The sequence below is a fragment of the Pholis gunnellus genome, assembly GCF_910591455.1.
Source record: "Pholis gunnellus genome assembly, chromosome: 18".
Classification (NCBI taxonomy): Eukaryota; Metazoa; Chordata; class Actinopteri; order Perciformes; family Pholidae; genus Pholis; species Pholis gunnellus.
Window position 1 is genome coordinate 12,521,571 of NC_136545.1, and position 16,274 is coordinate 12,537,844.

A 16,274-nucleotide genomic window follows, 5' to 3' on the forward strand; every position below is an offset into this window, starting at 1 on the left:
GGAATTGTACTCTTTTTTACTGTAAGTTAGCCCTGGCTGTGAACACATGTCCATCAGACAACAACACAAACGTTTAACAGTTCAGTTTGACCATTTATCTATTCATTTAAGTTTGTTCAGAACACACATAAGGTTTGTTTTTAAACTGGCCAGTGGGCGCTGTTTAATCTAACAGGCACTCACTGCTAAAACAGAATCCAGTCTGTAATACAAAAAGAGAATACAAGTAAAAATGAGAAATTATGCACATCATTTATTTTAATTTTTCATTCAACATCGCAATGCAAAAAGAACTACTGCAAAGCAGAGTTGTATAGAATGTAGGATCACTTACCGGTATTAGCTAATGCACATCAATAACTTGAATTAATAACATGGGTATTACAATAAATATTACAATATAAATACCTTCATTTAGAATATTAACAGTCCTTTGTTACACATTTACAATCCCACTTTGCCTATCCTGAAACAAATGGAAGATATGCTTATGACTGCGCTGTCTCGTCTAATGGCAGGTTTGTCAAGAATAAACTGAATTCCAAATAAATTGGATGTTTTTGATGACTAGGTCGACAGTAGCCCTAATCCTAATTATCTCAAACACTGACCAAAAATATTATTAAAAGTATTTTATATCAGAATCGTCTTTGGCCCAGAACCCATGGGGATGGACAACAACAGATCCAAATGTCAATTTAGGACTTAAGCTTGACAATCTAAAAGTATTATGAATTATCTCATACTTAAAATTTAAATTGTACATGTCATATATTCTTTGGAGTCATGATTCACCACAGTTTGCATATTTAGGCTATTTCAAATGTCATACATAATCCATCATGAGTCTCAGGCATACAGTATGTCATCCTAAATGACAAAATCTATTAAATCTTTTGCCAAATAACCTCGATAATAAATACATGTAAATGTTTGGCACATTATTCCCTGTAAACAAAGGAAATTATTTTGAATTGTTTGTCTGTCTGTACAAGAATGAGCAAATTGCACAAATCCGTATTTCACCAATGGAAAGTGTCTCGACTGGATTTAACCGGCTCCACTGGCTGTGTTGTGTTTACACCCAGGAGTCCAGTGGTGGAGGTTTGTTATCCATGAGGCCCACTGCAGGCCTGCCAGCTCTGATGAAGTGTTTTCTCTCACTTATCGCCTAGGTAAAGAAATATGCACACAGATGGCGTTGGTCAATTTGCATGAAAAAAAACTGAGTTACAATTAAAATCACAGGAAAGTAAACATTTTAAACAAAATATTTTAAAACGGCTACAATTTCTGCTCGTGCTCCATAACCGTAAAATGTAAACTTATTCAGTACAGTCAAATGACAGATTACCTGGAGAGTGTCTCTTTCCACAACAGGCCCCTTTCCATCTCCAACTCTATCATTTGGCTCTAAACTGGAGTACACATCTGAAAGGGAAAATTATTATAATATTAGCGGTAGGTTATATGGCAAAGGTGTTGCTAGTCTTTAAATACAATGAGAGAAAAAGAACAAATGCAAATCAGTTTGTACTGTTAGGGAAACCTTTGTAAATAAGTAGCCTGCTTTTGGAAAGCCCAATCACATTTCATTTCTTGCATTAAATGGTTCAATGAGAAACCCCAGGGTTGTATCCCCAAATAAATAAATACAACAACAAAAAAGTTAATTCTAAGAACCTGTCAGTTAGCTAGATGTCAGTAGTTAACCGTGTAACTTGCTAACATTAACTGTTAATTGAAAATGTAAAATTCCCTGTAATAATGTATCATTTAAATACACTTTGTGGGTCACCAAGCAGCATATGGCTGTGAAGATATTTTCTTTGAACAAACATTAATGCTAGCTTACATTAATAATATCACTAAGCCAGAGAAGATGGATGCAATCTGGCTTATCCCTTATTCTATTAATGTTACATTGGTAACATTACTGAGTTATTGAAATAGGTGTATTTTGCCAACGCTGCTTAAAACCCATTTAATTATGCAATTATAGCCTGTAAATGTGAAGAACAACCTGGCTACAAAGCTTTTAGTCAAAGGTTGACTAAGTTTGCAGTCAATAAATGTGGCTGACTTTAAGCCTGTACTGTGTAAATGTTAAATGAGGCCTATTTGAGCATTTCACTCAAAGCACCAATTTACGAAACATTTCCCTGTAAAACAATAAATTAAAAACATGTCATTTCTTTTACTGCTGTCTTCAGGAGCCCATCAGCCCTTCACCAACATTCACAAAAGGCCAGTTATCAAAAAGTAGCAAAGCCTCACATTGAAAAGGCTATTCATTTAGACTGAAACACCAGTAAGAGAAACGCAATGAAATCATTGCACATAGTTTATACCCACTCCCCCAAATAAATATTTCAAAGGGTGTTTACGTTATGTTCATAATTCATAAAGAAGCTTCAGTAGAAAACCACTGTTTGGGTGGGAAGCTAGAGGTCGCTCTTGACGGGGGAAAGCGGGTGTCCTTTTGGAACAACGTCCAAATGAAATGTGACTGGTGATGCTCGAGCCTGCGCTGCCTCTGGGAGAGCCTGTTCAGGCTAATAAGCCAAGTCTCTGAACTGATAACCTTGGCAGCACATCATTGGTTTAAGGCTATGTTTCAGAAGAATATGGTCTGGGACAGAAAATGCCCATTTCTTTGTCCCTGACATGACAGAGGAACCACAGTGTGTTTAAAAGCTGCTTTGTTCCCTGAGCTAGAGGACACTTTGCTCATTTAGATGATGGTTTAATAACATTGTGCTGAGGGAATGCATGCAATGATTTGCTGACCTTGGTTTTTGTCCATCAGAGGCAGGGTGATGTCATCGCTGCCTTGCTTTCCGCTCTTGGATTTTTTAGTCACTCCGGTACTTGTTGGCTTTGAAGTAGAAAAAAAAAATGTATGACAAACAGAATTTCTTGCTTTCCTTTTTTTTTGGTATGCCAGATCCAAGAAATAGCAACAAAATACCTTAAAGTGGCTTTTGTTCCAGCCAGCCTTGGTCAGAGCGATCCTCAGGTCCTTGTAGGCCCATATTGTCTGGAGCACATGGGAAGCTGCCTTGGTCTCCCGAGCTGCTTGGCTAATGACAAATCATTAGACATTGTGGAAAACAACAGAGGACAGCTCCGAGACAATACTGTCCCATAAATTAAAATCCATCCCTGATTGCCGTGGGATAGGATGCTCATAATATCATGAGCTATTGCATCGAGGCGGTGTCGGAAGTACAAACCGATATTAAGCAGTGGCCTGCAACAAATACTATAATACCAATGCTGTTTCTTTCTTCTTTTTTTTTGTCAAATTTTTGAAAAAAGGAAATATATGAAGCTTTAGCTGTTTAACAAGCTGCACCATTATTATTTGATCTTTTTTTTTTCATTGTTTAGTTTGGAATGCCATTCATATTCAGACATTTCTATAAAAGAAAGAATAGTTTACAATTAAGTTGAAAGACATTGAAGTACCTTGACTTGTTGATGGCCACCAGTTTCTGCACTGCATGACCCTGTATGAGCGCTCGGGCGTTCTCTGGGCTATCTGTGATGATCTCATGGATGGTGTTCAGAATAGACACCACTGTATCTCCCTCTAGATTCTTTGCTGGGTGCTGCTGCCCACATGGCAGATTACCGACAAGGTCTCTCAAAGCATAGCTCCCTGTATGACAGGGCGACAACATAGCAAAGTTAGTGTGCAGATGCAAAGCCATGTGTATGCAGATGAGAGTTAGAAGACTGTACCTATTAGGTCTTTATTCCTTCTGTCCATCGCCAGGTTGCGAAGAGCAATAGCCACAGCTCGCACCACTTTGTCCACATCTGAGCGCAGCAGCTCCACCAGAATAGGCAGCCCTTTCTCTTTTCTCACTGTGGCCCGGATGTAGCTGGACCACTACAAGAGCAAACAGAAAATACAGTTTGTGAGTTGCTGGGATTTTGCTTTTGGGGCCCTCCTTCATATCTCAACTACCATCTCATCTCTCCTTTACAAACCCACTAATATCGCCACAATTTTACATTATAAACACCATAAGTAACAACTAAGTTCCGCTCTATTGTATGATGCAACTAGAAATACAACCAAACCAGCCAAGAACAAAGCTGTGGGCATGGAGGCTAACATGTAAGTTTGACCCGGCACAGTGTGGACTAACTTAAAGAAAATGGTAAAAAAAAAGACCCCCAAACTGATGCGTTATATATTTATGGGACAGCTCATTTCAAGTCTCTCCTTACTATGAGCAGAGACAGTGATAGTGATGATGTCATAAAGGGATAAATCCTGGACCAGCTCCATAGACACAAGGACACTATGATAGCAGCCATGGTGATCTTACTTGGATATAAACTGGGCCAACAATGTGTCACTTGATAACTACATCAATTTAATGTTTAAATGCTCCAATTTCCAGCTTTACAGAGACCATTTTTATGTTACGGGATGCTTGCCACAATTGTTCCATCTACTTACAGCCCAGTGTCCCGCAGCGAGGTTCTGCAGAGCCCCTGCGGCAGCCTCCAGGGTGTTGTGGTTGTGACTGCAGGTGAGAAGAGAGAGGTAGAGCCTCAACACCTCTGGCTGGTACAGCAGCTCCAAGCCTTTGAACAGAAAGACAGAGAAAGTCAGGGATGACATTCAAGCAGTGGTAAAGTACCTGCAGGACCATCAGTGGCTAAATCCTAAAAAAAAAAGACGATGTCAACACTGCTCCACAATTTCCTTTATCTAGGTTAGTTTATGTCAATATGTAGGCAGGCCAGTAGAATAAAGCTGATGAATTTAATGAAACCCTACGGAACAAAATTGCACCTCTGTCAGATCCCTGCAGAGTTCTTTTTTTTTTTTTTTGTACTGAGCCAGTGGAAATCGCTGGACATCTGACAAGTAGTATAAAGCATCCTGGACTGTAACATGCTGGCCATACTGATTTGCATTCATTGGCTTGAGTGTGGGAGCCGCGAGCATAGCTTTGATCTCTGTTCAAACAGCAGCCGGCTCCACTTCTACCGTATTCAGCACAGTACTATACCGTAAAAAAATTCCCATATGTGCATGCATGGCTAGAAACAGCAGCTCTCCGGTAAAGACACAAAAGGGTAAAGACAGTTTAGCAGTAGCAAATAAAGATGCATCAGTGTAAGGCAGTATCTTGAGCGAATTCCAGTTCCTGCCAGAGGAAATGTTCCTCCTCTAGATGTTGCCAGATTTCAGTTGGAGGGTCATTTTGTTTTCGTAATGAAACTCTCCTCAAGTAGTGCAGGTGCTGGAGTGTGGCTTTGCATTTAAATGAATTGTCTTTCAGGCCATGCCAACATCATGCATACAAAGCAGATAGCATAACACAGAAAGCAGATACTGATGCTTGATTACAGTGCTGTATGATGATGATATATGATGGACGCTCTTCATGATGTATCTACCTTTATTCTGTCAGAAATAAGCCTCATATATAACCTACTTATTTCATGATGAGACGTATCACAGTCACTGCTTGTGTTCGATTAAAAATGTGAAGTTGATATTACATTTCTTAAGTATCTACCTTTCATCTGTTCTGTACGTTTTGGTAAATCCAATGTACCGTATTTTCTGTCCATTAATCCATTTTTCCAACCTGTACATCACAGACACATACATGCACACAGACACAAACACTGGTTTTCATTATGTCAGCAAATATGATGTTGTATTGAATCACAGCATCACCACCGTGAAAACAGTCAGCCGTAACGAGCAGACTGACCTTGATTGAACCACTCCTCTGGTGAATATGGTTGGAAGGGAAAAGAAACACAATGTCAAGGACTAGATTATGCAGCAGCAGAACACACAGAGCATGTGGTGAGTCATAGGGGGGGGGGGCTACTGACAGTATCAGGTAGGCTCAAAGAGGCATTTGTCAATTTTGTGCAATTAGCTGAAAGGTTAGTAGTGGCGGAAAGCCATAAAACTTTAAATTACAATTAACTCTAACCCTATTGTTTCTGCATTAAGCTGTGTGCTGCAGCACAAACTGCTGCAGCCTATTAGTTACTGTTTATCAGCTGTAATTTAAATTATGACTAATGCATCACTTTTTCTCTTTTTCAGAGATGTTTTCTTCAGTTTAAAAACATTCAGTTGGTTGCGTGGTGTAAAAATCACATAGCTGATGTAACAAAGTACAAACAAGCTTTTAAAATCTTGGGACCTGTCAGTTCTCCTGCAGAGACAAATACATCATCAGCTCCTGCACATGCAGGGTAATGAAATATAATATAAAGGGCAAGAAATGTGAAACTTCAGCTAAAAGCCAAAACACGGCTCCTATTGAAAACTACAAAATGTATTGTAGACTGTATGGGAGGAGAGGAAGTACAAAAAAAAGCAATAAAATAAACTGTAAAATCTTCTGAAAATGACTCAGGGGATTAAAATAGCAGTTTTTGCAGCTGCTATAACAGATGCAATGACTGTCTCTTGATTGTACAAGCACTTTCAGACTCTAATCTCAAAAACATCATGCTGTTCATCAACATCAATGGCTACCAACCTTTGGGTCTTTTCCCTCCAAAGCAGTCAGTCTCATTCTTCTTCTTCTGGTGTCCCACTGATCTCATCAGAGTATTAGCATGGGGTTCCTGAAATCGCTCCGCACCTGGTATCTCTTTGTGAACATGATAGGACAGGTTTCGCAGGATGCACACGCAATTCTCCACTGACTGAATTGAGGACAATGACAGAAGATTTCAATCAAAGATGCTCCGCAGAAAGGTGTACAGCAGCAGGAGTCGTACAGGTGTTTACGCTGACGAATTCTAGACAAATATTATGTATCGGTGAGTTTTCCTATCAACATTAAAGTTAGGAGGAAATGTCACTTTGTAGAACTTTATCCATTCTTTGATTACTTTGGTGACTTGCATTAAAAGTCTGAATCCTAATGCAGTTATGAACAGGCTATTATCTTAAATGCAATGCTAAATCAGGGAAGTATGAGAAACAAGTCTCAGTGGATTCAGTTAGAAGACGACACTTAATGCGGAGTAATTGACCATTTCAGAAAAATAACTCACTTGACTGTGCCTTTCAAGAAAAAACTAATTATTACAGCATTGTATTTAATTACTAAAATGACTAATAGCCATTGACCTGTAATTTTGTATGTTTTGCCTAAATGTACCATGGTGCAAAGTTTGGTATAATATCAATTTATAAAAAAATAAATAAATGTTAGTCTCTAATTTCAAGTCAGTGACCTTATTATCAGTATCCTTGTTGACAACAGCTGACTGAAGGGCATGAAGCAGCGCGTCCACCAGCCCCTCGCACTCCCTCAACCTCTGCCGAGCCTCCGCCCCATCTGAGCTGACGTTCCTGCAGAAACAACTTTGTTAGCAAAGCTGCGAGAACTCAATCCACCACAAGTACACTTTTAATAGCTGTTGTCATTTGTTCCACGACAGAAGCAAAGGTTACCTCAGACATCCAGAGGTGTTCTTGAAGACTGTGGTCCACTCAGCACTCAGCAGTTTGGAGGGGTTGGCTGAGTCTCTCCTCCCTCCCGAGTGTGGGATGATGATCTCATCAGTCAGCGTTTGAAGCCCATTGTTGATCACCATCATCTTCAGCGGCTCATGTGAGGACAGGTTCCACAGAGTTCCTGCAGAGGAAAGAATACAAATGCTGTTGAGGAAAAAAAAGGAAGGATCGCAGGTTTTTGGCTCCAGGAAGAGTGAAGAATTGAGCGGTAGCCTACCTGTGACTAACTCTTTGATCTCAATGCTGCTGGACTTCCTCATTAGTCTGACTAAAGCTTGGATGCCATCACAGTTCTTGATGGCCATTTTGTTATTGTGGTCTTTTCCGTAGGATATGTTGCGCAAAGCCCCGCAGGCCTTGCGGTGGACCTCGGGCTTAGGGTGGTCCAATAACTCCACCAAGATCGGCACCCCGTTCAGCGCGCGCACCTCCTGCTTGATGCGGTCGCTCTCATAACACAGGTGCTGCAAATAGGCGGCCGCATTGGACTTGACTGGGTCCATCGGGTGGCTGAGCATCGAGATCACCTCGTGCAGGTTGGGGTCTCTCCAGCGCGGGTCTCTGCGGATGCTGTCCAGGCTGACCATGCTGCTGCGTTTGTGGGGGAACTGCAGGGTCTGTGCTCGGCACATGGCCTGGAAGAAAGGATTCAGGTTCCCCTCCAGCTGGGCCATGAAGGCGTCATCGTATCCACCTCTGAGGACACAGAGAAAGCCACGCAAAAAAATAAATAATACACAAACATCAATCTTGTATTTTTAAGCATCTGAACAGTTGTATTCAGTTATTGTGGCTGATTAGACCTCTGCTCAGGTTGAAGGTGGGCCGGAGATTTGATTGGAATTAATGGGTTCACAAATCTCCATCTTACCAATGAGAATGATAAAGGTGTAATTTGTCCAGCAAAGCTAACAGGACACTCAGGAAGATGTCAATCAATTACAGTCTACAAACGGCCACACAGTCCTGAGAAGAGGTCTAATAAACCAGATTAGCTGAAAACACCTGTGTGGGAGCATTTCATAATCGAGTGTTAATCAACATTTTGAAAACTACACTAATTTGGCTTTTGCTGAGAGTTGGAAAAGAAGATTAATACTGCAATGTGTACGCTACAGCCAGCATTACAGACATACTGATTAGCTTAGCTTAACCTAAAGACTGGAAACAGGGGGGAACAGCTAGCCTGGCTCTATCCAAATACCTACCAGCATCTCTAAGGCTCACTAAATAACATATTGTATACTGTTTGTTTATTCCCCCAAAAAAACTGAGTGTAAAGACAACAAGTTATGGTGTTAAGGGGGGTTATGTGCTGCTCTTTTTCTTGGCAGGACAGTTACATCATGGAGTCTCCTCACAGTGACAAAAAGACTCCCGTCAGAGTTTGGTACAATTGGACAGAGCCGGGCTTCTGCTTTCAGTCTTAATGCGAAGTTAAAATAGCCGTCTCCTAATGGAACACTTATTATCTGACAAATATGAGAGTGGTATTGATCTTCTCATCTCAATATCAGCAAGAAAGTGAATGAGCATATTTCCCCATATGTCAAACTATTCCTTTTAGAGTGAAACAGGTTTAATAGCATCTCTTAGTCTAATAGACTGGGCTTTAAGGATTTTAACAGCATAAGTGAGTTGCTTGTATCTTTTGTTAACAGTTCTGTCACTTTATATGGGATAAGGAAAAGCATCTGGCAGGCAATAACAGGTGAAACCTCCTTATTTATCGACTCTGCAGCAGGCTGCCATTCCTGATTGATACCAGCTGCTACTTAACTGCTGTCCATATGTCTTTCTATTGTCCAGGCTGACTCACAGGACCAACACAGAGGCCACTAGCAGGTGTCTGTGCGGCTACAAAGTGTGATATAGAATTTTTACAGGATGTCCTCTGTGATGAAATTGACGGAGAGTTGATTTGGGCATTGTTACTACTGCTGCCGTACTGTGTCAGTATACAGCACTACACACATACACTCTCTCTCTCGCTTTACTTTCATTTTTGTTGTTGTTTCATTTGTGCTAAATAATCTGTCCACTTGTCAGACTTTTAAAAAAAAAATGGCACTTCAGTTGGATTAATAGGCAAATTTGGCACAAGCATATATCATTAACATTAATGGGTTATAATGTCTGTCGAGGCATTTGGTCACACTGCTATTAGTTGTCACAGTGTTTTCCTGTTATAAAAACCGTTGAACAACATTGATGCGATCAATGTCAAAAGTGAATTAGCCCGTGATTAGAAGTGGCTGTTTAGTAGCCTTTGTTAAAGGTGATCTCATTATCAGGGACTGTATTGATATGTCAGTGACACAGACTGAGTATCCTTTGCCTGCTTTCCGACTATAACATGTGTAATGGGTTCGTTTAAAGATTTTGATTGACCTCAAATAAACAAGACGTTTTTCAGTGACAAAGCAATACATAGATTTTACCGATGATTCTCCCACGGCCCTTTCAAAGTGGCTAAACACATGAAGGGACTGGTGTTTGACCCCACATCTAGGTACCATGGACACCACAAACATACCTGAAACCTGTTTACACAGTCTCCCCTGTGGGATCAATGAAGTTTGATCTCATGTACCATCCTCTTACCTGGTTCTCGAGGGCTCCCTGAGGAGCTCCATGGTGGTGATCGGTCTGAACTGGTGGATTCCCCCCAGTGTTTGGTAACTGCCAGCTGGGTGGTCGCTCTTCATGTCCAGAGGATTTTCTCCCCGTTCGCTGAGGCCGTCCTCCTCTGTCTGGCTGCCAAGGCCTGCCGGAGCGTAGCTGTCCCTGAGGAAGGGTAAGGTGTAGTGAGCCCCGGACTGGAAGCTCTTGGCGGGCCAGTAGCCGTGGACGCTGGTGCGGGACAGGCTTCCATACCCTGCACATACTTCGCCCCCGATGCCTCTGTAGCTGTCAGGGAGGGTGTACACTCTGCTCTGCCTGTCTGGGTTCACTGGCTGAGGCTCCTCAGGCTGCTGCACCACCGGAGGTTGAGAGGGTGCTGTGGTAGTGCTGCTGGTCGGTGTGGTCGGCGTAACGGACTCGATGGGTTCAATGTTTGCTTGAGGAATCGGTTGCTCAATAGGAGCTTTATCTTGAACCTCTGGAGTCGTTGTGAGATCAGGCGTGTCTGATGTCTGGAAGTCCTCCTGCTGAGTCTCTGAGGATTCTTGGGTCTCACTGGGGGCCTGTTCGCCCTCTTGTTCCACGGCCTTGGACTCCTACAGGGATTGATGCACCACAACTATTATCTAATAAGAACGTCTGTTAGTCTTTAAAATCCAATTTTTTTCTGAAAGGTCTCAGGTTCCCTCGCTCCAATTAAATGCCACCAATTTGTAGTGTTTACAGTCAGCGCTAGGGATGGGGATCGTTAGGATTTTAACGATACTAGTACTATTATCAATACTCTTATCGGTTCTTTTTGATTATTTTGTGAGGAAAAATAAGACAATTAAAAAAGAATCAATATTGCTTTATTATTCATATGTAAACAAATAGTCTTTCTTGAACGGCTTGAGTCATGGCTGCAGCCTCAGCCCGACAACCTACAACAAGTGCCCAAATCCTTAAAATACGGTCGCAGCTAAACCATTTGCTGATCGATTAGCTTTCATTGATTAGCCTGTTCTCATTATCAAACTCAGCATGGCATCGCTAACGTTATACCTGCACCAAACAGTGGGAAACTGTTCATGTTCTGCTTGGGCATCCCTAGTCAGAGAAGGATCTTTTTGGTGTTAATTTAGTTGGAATAAACTAAACATGTTTCTGTATGAATTCTTCTTTCCTACCAAACAATAATGAATTTCTCTGATTGAAGATGAGTTTAGATTGGACTCTGATGTAACAACTTAAAGGTCCAGCTACTGTTTAGAAGCGTTGGTGAACTGCAGGAAATCTACTTGTCTGGTTTAGTTGACTGAATTTTTTGGTTTTAACACTTTCCTAGCAGAGTGAGGAAATATGTACCAACGTAATGCAATAGAACATGATTGCATGATTGGTTCATGGTATCAAATTATTTCTATTTCAAAGTAACTGAAACTCTTATAGCCCGTCTGAGATCAGGCTCATTTAGCATTTAGGATACACTTTAAAATTCTCACTCTCATTTACAGAGCACTACACGGTTCACACTACACTACAGGCTCCCACATATGTAGCTGATCTATACTTCACCCCTATTCACCCGCCCGCGCTCTCAGGTCAAACGTTTTAGGTCTTCTGTCTGTCCCACGCACTCGCCTTAAGACCCGTGGTGACCGAGCTTTTGAGGCAGTAGCACCAAGGCTGTGGAATGCTCTGCCTGCACCCCTACGCTTTGCAGTTTCTGTGAACGCATTCAGAAATCAGCTCAAAACTCACCACTTTAGACTGGCGTTTGGGTAAAACCCATAGACCTGCTTTTAAACCATGTTTTAATTTTGTATTTTCTGTGTGTAATTATTGGCCCGATGGTCACATTGTGTTTGTGATTCTGCCCTGTTAAGCACTTTGTGACTTTTGTCGGTAAAAAGCGCTTTATAAATACATTTTACTTACTTACTTACTCCTCGGAGGTACCTCGGGTAAAAGGAATCGTTTTGTGAAAAGTTTTTAGAAAACTTCCTTTAGGATGCTTTTATTTATGGTGATACGGAATTAAAAAGATGTCAAATTAAAAAGTCACAGAAGTGAGAAATGGTTCTTATAGGCTGACAATTCAAGTATAACGGAATAAATAATTAAGTGTAAGTGAATAAAATAACTTTGTGAAAAACATTGAATAAAAAATATTTAAAATCATGGCCATAAAGTTTTTTTTTAAAATGGCTTTAAAACTTGTTTGACTTTGTGGTCTTTGCCAATCGATCGAATACTTCCTACAGTTAAAACAAACTGTAGGAAGTCAGTAGGTGGTGACAAAAAACAAAACCAGACAAATGCATCACCAATCATTAAGTCATGAACCTCAGTGTCTGTCTGCTGCGGCGTGTCCGTCTCTGTAGAGCTCTCATTGGTCGTGGTCATCACAGAGGCGATGGAGGTGGGCGTGTCCAGTTCGTCATTGGCAGTTGGGTTATCCAGAGTCGCCTCTTTCGCCTCCTGGGACAAAGATAGTGGAGGAGGCCCCTCGGAACTCTGCTCCTATACAGCACAGACAGAAACGAGTAAGACAGTCACTTTGGATGATCAGCATCATGTGAGTGTATTATGTGCACAATGTTTGCATTATACAAACATTGTGCAACAGGGTAAAGGATAACCGGGTGGTGACAACACCATGACAGCACACAATGTCATTAAAGTTGTCTTCATACAAAAAGGGAGCTGCATCTGATGAAGTGTTGTCAGCAAAGACAGCCTTGACAGTACAACTCATTTATCTGCCATTACCATGTCATTTGCATAATTTGAAGCATGATCTGTTGAATGTAAACTGAGAAATGCCAATATGCACACTAATACAATTAGACTGTCTGGACAATCAGACATTTCTTCTGTGTTTAAGCGATTTGATGAACTCTAATCTAATTGAGCTGTCCATAGGACAACAATACTCAAGCTGGTGCAGAGCCAGGGATCATGTGTAGAAAGCAAAAGAGACATCTAGACAGATATAATAAAGGATGAGAGATTCCATTTATCACATTTTTAATGAAATGGCTGTGGGGGATTCTCCGGTGTCATATTCTTGTGGGGCAGACCAGGATGAACAATATGTCAGTTAGCTTATCTCTATCAGGTATTAAGTGCTTATGAGTATGTTATTAGCATAAACAATGAGTACGACTAATTTGTCGTACACATGGTTTGTTAATTTAAACTTCCAAGCTAAATTCCAGTTTGAATGTGCCACTAGCCGGTTTTAAAAGGATAAAGTTAATCGTTATGTTGATTAGCTTCTGATGATATGTACAAATACTGAGAGACAGGGAGGCTCTCGCAGATCAGACCGCTGGGTAACAAAAGAAGAAGTAACAAAACGTGGACACACACAGTGTAGTGTTTGGGCATAAACCAGGACGGGGCGAAGACAAAAACAGGCCATTTCAGACATATTTGTAGGCTTGATTGCCTCTAAACAGATGTTGACGTTCTCCATGAAAGCGGGTATGAAAAGTGCCCCTTGACAAAATAGCCTCGAGAAAGATGGGACTGGAAGTTATTGTCATTGAAGTTATTTGGTGTGAGACTTGATTTACCACCACTGATGCTCGAATCAATAAGCCAGCTGCTGCTCTGGTACATGTGGATTCTTCTGTAATTTACACTTGTTTATTTCAAGTAGAATTTAAATTCTCTTTTTCTTTTTTCAACAAAATGGGTTTCATCAACCAGGGTGGATCAATTATTCAGCATCTTGGACTGAGACAGAACTGGAGGTAGTATTTGACTATAAACACATTATATGCTGATTTTCTAATAAACTTCACATTCATTTCGGCACTTCTACAAAACTTTGCTTCCCTGCACAATTGATCTCAATCGATACACGATTATCAGATTCATCTCTTTTCAGTCTTGAGGGCCTTCTGATTGCCCAGCGGAATTTCTCTCTAATCTGGGGCAAACAATAATGCAAATGGCCCATCAAAACAGTTAACAATTAAAAAGGCTTTATAGTAGATAAAATCAATTCAACCGCATCATTTAAAACCCATTACCCTATTTCAATTGCTTATCCACTCTAAATCAATTTTCATTTAAAGAAAGTAGCACCGACAAAATATCCTGAACTGAGATAAGAAAAAAAAAAAAAAAGCTGTTAAATTTCTCAAAACTCTTCTTTGAGGGGCTGCGGCATTGAACCGAAAAAGTGCAGAGAACTCCACTCCACTGCGTTAAATCAGGCTGCAGTGAACAGCTGACTGGATGTGGAGGGAGAAGGCTTGACTTTTTCTTTTTTTTTTTTAAACACAAGGGCCCCTCATATCCATGTGCAAAATGTGTCGGAGGGACGAGGAGATGAACGGGCCACACAGGAGAAATTGGCAGCAGGGGCATCATCCTGGCTTAAACACCCATGGGGAAGGTTGATTGGGTTTTGTCAGACAGCACTAAATGAACGCTAGGCCAAAAGACAGACTGTTGTCTACACACAGCTTGATTAAGGATTTGGAGGACGATAATGGGCAGGACAGGGGCCTGTGTGCTGTCCCCGTCTGATTCAAGCTCCAGGGAAGGCCGGTCCGCTGTGAGTCAAGGCTCATTTAAATAACTCACTGCACCATCACTAACTTAGTGTGCTCACAGAGCCAAATAGGTCGAGATGAAGTTCCTGAATCTGACTTCAGCTTAAAAAGAATGGTATATATTAGGTGCAGCGATGCAGGAGGCACAATGGCATGATTAGCATCCTGTTCCCGTCAACTCTCAGTATTGAGGCCAGCTGCAGCCAAGGTATTATTTTGGGAGACACAGAGTCTGATCTAATGCTGAGTGAGTTCACATTTTGGTGACCAGCTCAAGGGCACAACAGGCACAAGCCATGATTCAAACTTGTCACAAATCCATTTCAGAAAGCAAAGATGATTTCAAAAATGGGCACTCTGGATCGCAATTAAATCAGCAGGGCCGGTCAATCGGTAGTGATCAAACTCAGAATAAATCAGCTTTAACAGGCAGTTTGTCTTTATCATACTGTGGGATTGAACGAGTAATGCTTCCATTGGACAATAAAACATGACATCAGCCCACCGATGTCAGAAGAGATTAGTCACAACTTTGTCACAACTCATCTGCCCTCCACAATTTCTTGAATCAGTGATGCGCATATTGGTCGCTGTAAGTCTCCGGAATTTGCCACTGTACATTGTGAATCACAATGTCACTGAAATGAGCCATGCATTAAAAAGATGTCCATTATGCAATACATCTTGTTTAGTTGTAATTCAACCCGGTTGGTCTGTTTGGAGAAAATACTAATTGAAATTGACATCCCCAAAAAAAGGAAAGGAATGACATTCATTCTGAAAGTTTCTATTTGGAGCCTCTTTTCACTCCTCTGATCCTCAAATAGTTAAATGCTGCATGGTCAGATTTAATGTCTCTCTGATACATCATGGTAATACACTTACCAGAGTGTGTGCAGCATTTTCCCCCTGGAGGAACAACCTCCCCTCATGATGCAATCAAACATTATCCCCCTTTATAAGCTTGCCTATGCATTTGCACACATGCACGGCCATGCGCGCGCACACACACACACACACACACACACACACACACACACACACACACACACACACACACACACACAGACACAGACACACACAGACTTGATGAAGATGTTAGCATCATGTCCCCATGCAGACAAGGAGACTGCACCGAACAGCAGTGAGAAGCAAGGAGATGAGGCGACTCATGCCTCCTTCAATCATCATGACAGAGGCAGAACGCAAAGCTGTGGAGGGGCTACAGTTTTCTGCAGGAAGGAAAAAAAAAAAAAACCTGATAGGCAAAAAAAGAGGGAGGGTACAGAGCAAATAGAGTCATTCCACCGCACACTTACCTCTTTCACTTCGGCAGGCATTGCCAAATCTTCTCTGCTTCCCCACAAATGATGAACAAGATGTGTCCCCACGTGAGACGTCTGTTTCTCTGCCTCTGCTGAATTTTTGCCTCGACTCTCCCTTTGAGCATGTGAGGCAGTTCAAACATGAGCAGACATCCTTCCACCCAGCTCTCACCAACACACGTCCGCTCTCTCTGTCTCTCTCTCTCTCTCTCTCTCTCTCTCTCTCTCTCTCTCTCCCTCCCT

General features: G+C 41.4%; 1 protein-coding gene across 1 annotated transcript; it reads right to left on the minus strand.

Annotated features, from left to right (window-relative positions):
* Window positions 1–1,078: 1,078 nt before the first annotated feature.
* On the minus strand, window positions 1,079–16,046 carry arvcfa (ARVCF delta catenin family member a; the record flags this gene model as incomplete). The annotated part of the gene is made up of 16 exons (XM_079179573.1): window positions 1,079–1,171; window positions 1,355–1,431; window positions 2,791–2,878; window positions 2,972–3,083; window positions 3,472–3,664; window positions 3,748–3,898; window positions 4,478–4,605; window positions 5,550–5,621; window positions 5,751–5,768; window positions 6,540–6,708; window positions 7,246–7,363; window positions 7,466–7,649; window positions 7,746–8,224; window positions 10,133–10,749; window positions 12,482–12,658; window positions 16,026–16,046. The coding sequence occupies 16 exons, from the start codon at window positions 16,044–16,046 to the stop codon at window positions 1,079–1,081; spliced, it is 2,697 nt and encodes an 898-aa protein (XP_079035699.1).
* Between the last annotated feature and the right edge of the window lie 228 nt (window positions 16,047–16,274).